Genomic DNA, 9,048 nt, shown 5'->3' with positions numbered 1-9,048 from the left:
AAAAAAATAAGACAGAAGTAGGACAACTCAGTAACAGTTTGGATAGCGTGTGTTTATGTAGCTATTGAGCCATGTCATGTAGGAGGCATCCACAGGGGCAGCTGTAGATATGCACATATAATGGGGTCATTCAGACTTTTGGAGACTACCAATTCTAGGATTAATTCTATTCTAACACAGATGTTTTGAGTACAAAAAATGTGTCTGGATCTTCAGTGAATATAAAAGGAGCCTGAAGTTGATGCTCAAAGGCGGATACACGCATTGTAAACACGTAGGTTATCTGAGATGAATTCTGCCCTGTGAGACCATCCTGGGTTAAATATTGAGGTATATCACCCCAATTACTATTATTGAGCTAAACTACACATTACCAGAAGCCAAGCCTGCTTTGCTTCTACATAAAGTGGCTCTGGCTCTTTCTGAATCCAGGAAGTAGATTTTGAACTGCAAGACTTCAAAAAGCCTAGGAATGGAGATACAGGAATCTTAGACCTGTTTCAGAAGTGCTGATGTATTAGAGTCAGGGACTGGTGGCTGTAGCCCACACTGGGTGTTTGAAGAAGTCAGATTTGCATTGGTGACTGCTTTGACAGACATACATGCACTATTTTACAAAGTTTTCCTCTACATGTCTCTACAGGTATAATTACCAATAAGTCATTCCTCTTCAGAAGGCCATCTGCTTTTAATTTTTAATGCTTTTAGCACAGATTTCTGGAGGAGAGTTGCTGGCAGGGACCATCAGATAATCACAGGGTGCTGGTGCTGGGGCCTGCCCAGAGATGGGAAAACTGTATCTCTTACTGGAAAAGTAAAAGAATAAGGCCTGAGGCTTGAGGCATTGCAGTCAGAGGGGAGTGTATGTAATAAACATATTGTTAACATAGCTGCAGCTCTTACACAAGTGGGGAAGGGCCCTTCTGGGTCACTGAACCCTGCCAGCTGAGGCACTACTGTCCTGGCCATACTGGTATTGATACTTGGGCTACTAGCCTGAGGCTCACTCAGATGTACCTCCAAGTGCCATATTCAGTGCTGGCTGAAATGCAGTCCATGACTAGCTCTTGCAACCAGAAGCTCCCAGGAACATCAGCAGCTGCAGGTCTACCCTGTCTCAATCTTCTGAGAAATTTCAAGTTTACAAACACACAAAAAAAGCATTTTTAGCCTTTTAAAAACTTCCTCTAATGTCTTGTATTTTTGCTGATGATGACTTCTGCAACAGCCAGAGCACACCTGAGCTCTTCTCCCCATTACTTTACATGAATGTTAGATTTTGCTCATTTTCTTGGATGATTTTGTAGCGCATGCATCCCACAAAGTTCTACAGCTCTGCTATAGATGCTATTCATAATAAAAGAAAAGATCTTGTAGACTGTTTTCCACAAGTATACAATATGTACAAGACATAGTAAGTGAATTTACTAACCACTTCTGGAGAGTTATTTGTGCTCTTAAACAGTTGCTTATTGATCCCTAAGCTCTTGTGGATCTAGACCTCTCAAAATGCATTTAGCTGCACTTTCTATGGAGATATTTGGCCTTGAAATCGCTTAAGCCAACCTTTTCAAACTTAAATGCCTAATTAGGCATTCTCTTCCCACCTAATGCAAATGCCAGAAGTCCTTTCTAGTCCTACAGCAGAAGAGCAAGGTCTACAGCTAACAGCTGTCTCGGTGGCTCTGACTCCACAGGTGCTGAAGCAAGCACGTTCCCCTACCTGTCCAGATGACTATCAAGTTAATGGTTTACCGCCTGCCTGTGGGCAGCCTTTCTGGATGCACCTGGCAGTGTTTAACCTGTTGGGTCTGTTCGAAGTCGAGGGTCCCGACGTGCTTCTAATCGTGAACTTCGGCCGTGCTCAAATACACCTTTATGTCTCTTCGTCTGAATAACCTGCAAGCCTGGTTTCTGACAGTGGCCTTGAGCTGCCTGTAGCAGGCAGGCCGGGCAGCCTCGGCAGGGCCAAATTCTCAAGCTACGCAAGATGCAACCCGGAACGGTCGCGTGGTTCTGAGCTGTTTTTTTCCACACCTGCCCACGTTATAGGTCCTTCCAATCTAAAGTTCATCTCCAACCTCACTCACACGTCCTTCTCGTCCCGTAACTGCAGCCGCAGACAGACGCTCCCACAAGCCGTGGGATTGCTAGGGACGACTAGTCCGTAAACATTTGTCCTTGTGCGAGGCCTTGGTTTGCATGTACTTTGTCTGCGATGAATATTTTTGTTTGAATTGTTGAGATCCGGACAAAAATCACTAAGATCAGGGAGCCGGGCAGAGGCCGTTTCGGGACGAGCCATCAGTGCTGCGCTGTGGGCTGTGCTCCGCCACATCATGCTTTCGCCATAGCACAAAGTGATATTCCCCGAGCCCCGCCGCCGTCTGCCCCTGGTACCGAAGTGCCCCAGCCCGCCGCCCCACACCGGAGAGCACAGACAAGGGCGGAACGGAGCCCAGAGCTCTCAGCGAACCGCCGCCAGCGGCCGATGCGAGACGGGCACGGCTCCTCCCCGGCTCCGGGCACGGCTCCTCCCCGGCTCCGGGCACGGCTCCTCCCCGACCCCGGGCACGGCTCCTCCCCGGCTCCGGGCACGGCGCTCGTTCAGCATCGCCCGCCCCTTCCGCCGGCCGTCCCGCCCCTGCTCCCGGCGGCCCGTGCCCGGCATGGCGGCGCCCGCCGCGTAGGGCCGCACGTGCGGGACTCGCTGTGGGGCCCCAGCCGCCGCCACCATGAAGAGCAAGCCCTCGGCCCCCAAGTCGGGGAACACGCACCGGGTGAGCGCCCGCCCGGAGGCGACTGCTGGCCGGGGGAGGGGAACTCAGGCTTCCGCCGTCGGTGTTAGTTCAGCGGTCGTGCCCGCCTGCCGAAGCGCCGCCGCGGCAGAGACGTGAGGGCGGGCGGCGTGGCAGGATCTGCTCAGTGCTGCGAGGGCCCCGGCCGAGACAGCGGGACCGGAGGCGGCTTCTGGCCCGTACCCGGCAGTCGGCTCACCGTCCCTGGCAGGCAGCAGCCGCGGCGCCGCCCTAGTGTAGGACCCTGGCGTAATTTAATGAAACTAATCGGGGCGTTGTTTCAGGAAGGCTGAGAGCGGGGCAGTTTGATGAAATCTAGCTAGATTTCTCGGCATCTCTTTCATCGCGTTGCGCAGACGTGTGGGCTGGGAGCCTCGGTTTTGCATGTCGCGGAGTGGGTAGATGGTCAGTCCTGCTCCTGGGCGTTTTGCCTTGATCTTGTAGGGCTGATATTGGGGAGTGTTATCTGGCAGCCTGCGTTTAGAAATGGGGTTTCTGTTTGCAGTGTGTGTGCTGTCGGGAGAGATTTAGAAGAGCTGTGCTCAGGACTGAGCAAGAAATGTGTCCTTTTTTTGCAGTTTCTTACCTTTTCGGAGCGCCTAAGCAACATTAATATTGATATTATTCATCGGATTGACAGAACTGGAAGCTATGCTGAGGTGAGGGCAGCAGTTGTGATTATTTTCTGAAATCACATCACGAGTATATATATTCCATGAAAGTGCCACTTAATAAATTTATTTAGGAGGAAATTGGAAATAATTTCTCCTGCAATAACTGCTTTTCAGCAGTTTGGAGCCTCATTTCATGCTTTGTTCCCTTTTACTTTTTTACCTGGTTTGCATTATTGCCATAGAGGCACTTTGACAGTACCACCCTGATGTCTTCCATGTGGCTATTCGGCCTGTTTCTGAATATGAAGGATGCTGCTGTGTAATTTGGCAGTCTGGAACTGACTAAGAAAGAAATGCAGGTGCTGAGTAGTTGCAATAAAATCAGAAGTTTTAATACCATAAGTTGGAAGAGACCTCTAAGATTATTGAGTCCAACTGTTAACCTAACACTGTCAAGTTCATTGTTAAACCATGTCCCTAAGTGCCATATCTACATGTCTTTTAAATATTTCCAGGCATGATTACTCAGCCACTTGTCTGGGCAGCCTGTTCTAATGTCTGACCACCCTTTCAGTAAAGAAATTTTCCTTAATATCCAGTCTAAACGTCCTCTAGCACAACTTCAGGCAATTTCCTCTTGTCCTATCACTTGTTACCTGGGAGAAGAGATTGACACCCATGTACTGATAGCATGTATGTAAAGCATGAGCATGTGTCTTTGTGGATCACAAGGATCATTTCTGTGTTGTATAAATCATCATTATGATTATAACGCTTTGCAGGTTATAGCCCCTGGCCTACTGGATTGTTCTTCTGAACTTCCCACTCAGTAGCTGTGAGAGTGCCAAAAGAAATCCCAAGGCATTGTGCTGGGTGAGCTATGGCTCAGAGTCTTAGATTATTAAGGCCAGTCAACAGAGGTATAAAAAGCAATTGTGTAAGCCAGTCCTGCCACCAGAAAATATTTTCAAATGTGTTTTGAATATTGAAAGAAAGACTTATTTTCAGAAACTCCATAGTACATGTTGAAATTAGTCATTGAGATTTCTTGGAATATTCTTTAAATGCTTAAGGCCCTTGATAGTTGCCTTAATTTGAACCTCTCATCTTTACAGGACACATTCATTAGGGTTGGTAGCTATTCTTCATCTTTCTTTTGGCAGGAGGTTGAAACTTACTTTTTCGAAGGACTGCGGAAATGGAAGGAACTGAACCTCACTCAGCATTTTGGTATGTCATTTATATTCATGTTTTCTACTTTCCTTAGACTGCTAAAAATATGTTTTTTCTTCATCCAGAGCCCAATGGGAAGTTATTGACTGGTTTTTGGACTGGGCTCTGGAGCACTGTTATTCTAACACCCTAAACATACATGTTTACCAGGTGCAGGTAGAAAACTGGTCATTTTCAGGGCTTCTCTTCTGTTGTTTGAACAGTGCAATTCTACAGTGAAGTGGCCAACAAATGCCAGTCCTTCAACCAGCTGGTTTATTACCAAAGTGCTGTTGTGCAGAGCTTGAAGACACATTTGCAAGTTGAAGGCAGTCTTGCTTACCAACCCCTATTAAAGTAAGTGTATGGTCACAAAAAGTAGTTGTAAGCCTTAATGGTATTACACAAGTAAACCTGAGTCCTCTTGTAAGTGTTCTATATCTTTATTGTGCCTGAAGAAAATAAGCAATGTGATGCCCTAAGTGGTCATATTACCCTGGTAGAGCTTTATGATTCTAAGTCTTCAAAAAATATAGTTGTGACAAGGCAAACAAATTAGCTGGAATGCTTACTGAATGTCACTCATTATGTTAATGTGCTTTGTTTTATGTTAATCATTTGTTTTCTTGTTTGCTGCTTGATTTTTAAAAAATCTTAAGATTCTTGCTATCCACAGCTGCCTAACAGGTGATAGTTTTTAAAAGTGAGAAGTAGAAGTGATTCTGCCGTTCTTTGCAAAGAGACTGTGCTGGATCATGCAATGTTTGACTAGGTTTTTATTGGTTTGCGTTTGAAGTGCACTAACACTGGTGTATTTTCTGAAAAACAGTCTAGTGGTGCAGCTGGCTCGAGATCTTCAGGCTGACTTCTATCCTCACTTTCATGACTTTTTCCTGGCCATCACCAAATTATTGGATACCCAGGACACAGAGCTGCTAGAATGGGCTTTTACCTCTCTTTCCTATCTCTACAAGTATTTGTGGAGATTGATGGTGAAGGACATACACAACATATACAGGTAAAAGCCATATTTCACGTCTGACTTCATCAGCAGTTACTAGATGCTGTGGAAGTGTAAGTGCCACATGAATACATGGCTTAGTGCTTCAGTATACTTTTTAGCATGCTTTCTCAGCTTTTCTCAGAGAGAAACTGGCCAAAGTTCAGGAAGTTACCAAATTCAGGGACTTCTGGGCCTGGGGAGTTCCTGAATTGCAGGCTGATTTCGTACATGTTTGCTGTGTTTTTAAACCTTTCCTGGGTATCTGCCTTTGGCAGCTTCTGTCTATAGACTGACTGAGCATGTGGCCTGACCCAGTGTGAGCAATTGTTCGGTCTTAATTGCTGATGTAGCTATCTTCTCCCTTTTGACATAGACAGTGGTTCCATGTTTCTTCCTCCTAATTTCAGTTTGGAACAGATGGAGTGAAAAACTGGTTACAGATTTTCTCACCAGCCCAGGCTAAGCTGTCAGACTTACTGAAAAATTATCTGCTCAATTTGAGAGAATCCAAGGCACCACCTCCTCTTCCATGAATCTGTGATGAGCCACCTGCCACTGTTACTGATACTGTCAAACTGCAAATATTTATCAGCCTTGCAAACTGAATATATCAAAACTTTGAAGTTTACAGGACAGCCTGTTAGCTCAACTGAAATACTAATCTGGTATATAAATCAACTTATGTTTTACTTATTGCTGCTAAACATATATCTTAAATCTTGATGCTGCAGTGAATCTGTGTGGATCCGCAGATTTTAAAGGTATTTCTGATTGTGATTTAATTTGCTTGGCACTATCATTTGACCTTCTTTGCAAAACTCTTGTTCTTTATGCAGGGAGAGTGGAAGGGAGTCAAGATGAGGGAAGGTATTGGCCCTCTCTAGAAGGACAGGTTCTTAGCGTTTATAAAAAAGTGGTAGTGTAAACTGGAAACAGTTTTTTTAATTAGCTGATGGCAATTCTTGCATTGCCCCAAGACAATGGATTATTTTGTGTCTTTGTAGCCTGTACAGCACACTGCTGGCTCACCACAAACTCCACATCAGAAACTTTGCTGCTGAAAGTTTTGTCTTTCTCATGAGAAAGGTAAGTGGGATGTTTGTGCTTTAGTGCTATCTTCATTTTGAGGTGGTTTTTGGATTCAGTGTGTGATGCTAGGTTTTCTCCTGAGATGGGATAATGAGGCCTGAACTAGCATACAGCATGTCCTGAGTTGTCATTTTTTTGTCATTTTGTTAGGGGTTTTTTTATCATACTGAGAATGTCATGCATTCTATGTCAGTAGTGGCAAATAGAGGCCTTAGCACTCTCTGTTTAAAGACATTAAACTAAATGTGTGTGGTTGCTTCATCTAAAATGGCTAGAAATAGTAAGGTAATTCTGCAGAAGGGAGGCTTGACTTTGTATATGCATGTTTTCCCACTGTTTTTTTCACAAATACTTTAAGGCCTTTGTAGAACTGAAATTCTTGTGGTGTTTTTGCACTCCTGAAGATGACCATATGTAACATTCCCAGGCAGATCAGCCGAGATCAGACAGCAGCCTTTCATGGAGTAAGGAAAGGAAGTGGTAGTTGTTGGGTTTTCTTTAGTCAAAACATAGAAAAGTCACGATTCCTTATACTGGTTAGGAAAGTTTGAGTATCCTTATTTTTGTCCTAAGTTGAAAGACCTTAATAAAGCATGTTCATTTGATTGTGTGCTTTTGGAAATTTCTAAACTTTAATTCAAATCCTCAGAAACTGAGGTGTTTAAAATGCTGGACCAGAAGTCCCTGCAGTATTCTCAAGTGTGGTTCTAATTTCAGATGACCGGTTTCTGTGTTCAGCTGATAGACATCTCTTTCTCATCAGGACAGGGACTTTTTTTGTTTCAGTTGTGACCAGTTTAACAGTGCATTTATGCACATGTTTAAAATCATGAGAGGAATCAAACACATATATTTCAGCTGCAGTGTGTACATTCTGGGACTGTGGCAGCTGTAGTGACTAAATAGCTGATCAAATTTCTTTGAATTTCCTTGTGTGGTCACAGAAATAATGGGGTTTGAGCTGCTGTGAGAAGGGAGGACTAGGAGAACAACATGGTGCTGTAGAGCCTTTTGATTGCCTCTTGTAGAGCCTTTTGATTGATTGTGGCAGCTCTGAATAGAAGGTAACTTTTTTTTCTCCTTATGTTTTGTAGGTTTCTGATAAAAATGAACTCTTCAATTTAATGCTCCGTGACCTGGGAGAGCATCCCGAAAAGGTGGAAGGTGTAGGACAGCTGCTTTTTGAGATGTGCAAGGGTGTTCGAAACATGTTCCACTCTTGTGCAGAGCCGGTAAAGACAAGATTGCTGCTTTTTAACTGTTCCTGTAACAGGCCATAGGCAGTGCTCACTGAAACCATCGAGTGTTTCCTCATTCACCTCAGTGGATCCTTGGGGATATGCATGTTGTTAATTACTTAGGAGGATCTGAAAGCCTTCTAAGAATATTTTTTGAGACAGGAAGGTTGTTTTAAATAATTCCTTTGTAATATTCCTGTATGCTGAAACCATACTTCTTGCTGATATTTCAGATTTTTTTTTTTCTGCTGTAGTCATTCTAGAAAGAATTGAAATCACTGGAGTATTTTAACAATATATTGCACTAATTAGTTCAAGGATTGCTAGATTTGTTTTCTAAGTGTGAGAGCACACTATGCTCTTTTCCTGTGCAGGCTGTGAAGTTAATTCTGTTAAAGCTTGGGCCTATGACTGAAGAAGAAATCGAACTGCCATGGCTAGCTGTTGGAGAAGCCTTCAAGCAAATGATCAGATCAGCTGCAGTGCATATCCATAAGGAGCATTTTGACATTGTCTTCAAGTGCCTGGAGGTACACATTATTTTTCTTCTTACTGTTAATTTTTTATTCATGAGTGACTGAGAAAAAATTCTGCACTTACTGAGGAAAGTATTTCTATTTTATTGGACCAGAACCGGGTTTTTTTCTGCTTTGGAAACATAAAATACAGAGTCATGGAAAAAATCCCCACTTCTTTTCTAAGTTCAGAGTTACCCTGGTGGCTGTTTTGTGAGTGAGAAGGGAGCTACTGCCAGTGAGACTCGGAACTCAGTCCTATGACTGGGCAAGGATGGTTTGTACAGTCTGCCTTTGTGCACATTGCAGAACCCTTGCTTGTTTTATGTTGCTGAATTATTGGTGGTTCAAAGGCACTTTATAACAGTGAAAGGGAAGTTTTTCGCCCTACAGATCTTTTTAATGCTAAGACTTGGGTTAAACCTGGAAATCCAAGTTTGAACCTTGCAGCCAAGTACTGAAAATCAGAATGTTTTCAGTCTGGCATTCTTGTGTTGCTGCTTGGGGGTTACAGTCTGGTTTGAAGGAGCACAGCTAAGTGCTGTGGGCTGTGCTGTTGTATTTGATTATGTAACCTAA

At 44.0% G+C, this 9,048-nt stretch overlaps 1 protein-coding gene across 1 annotated transcript in view; it reads left to right on the top strand.

Annotated features, from left to right (window-relative positions):
• Positions 1–2,644: 2,644 nt before the first annotated feature.
• Positions 2,645–9,048, top strand: part of UTP20 (UTP20 small subunit processome component) — a 64,711-nt gene continuing 58,307 nt past the window's right edge. Inside the window, exons 1-8 of the mRNA XM_040062469.2 lie at positions 2,645–2,780; positions 3,377–3,457; positions 4,576–4,642; positions 4,849–4,981; positions 5,454–5,642; positions 6,632–6,713; positions 7,811–7,948; positions 8,329–8,484. Coding sequence (XP_039918403.1) covers positions 2,736–2,780; positions 3,377–3,457; positions 4,576–4,642; positions 4,849–4,981; positions 5,454–5,642; positions 6,632–6,713; positions 7,811–7,948; positions 8,329–8,484 — 891 coding nt within the window. The 5' untranslated portion in view covers positions 2,645–2,735. The remainder of the gene's footprint in view (positions 2,781–3,376; positions 3,458–4,575; positions 4,643–4,848; positions 4,982–5,453; positions 5,643–6,631; positions 6,714–7,810; positions 7,949–8,328; positions 8,485–9,048) is intronic.

The sequence above is a fragment of the Hirundo rustica genome, chromosome 4 (assembly GCF_015227805.2).
Source record: "Hirundo rustica isolate bHirRus1 chromosome 4, bHirRus1.pri.v3, whole genome shotgun sequence".
Taxonomy (NCBI): Eukaryota; Metazoa; Chordata; class Aves; order Passeriformes; family Hirundinidae; genus Hirundo; species Hirundo rustica.
The sequence above is the reverse complement of the archived record's forward strand: the minus strand, read 5'-3'. Positions and strand labels throughout refer to the sequence as shown.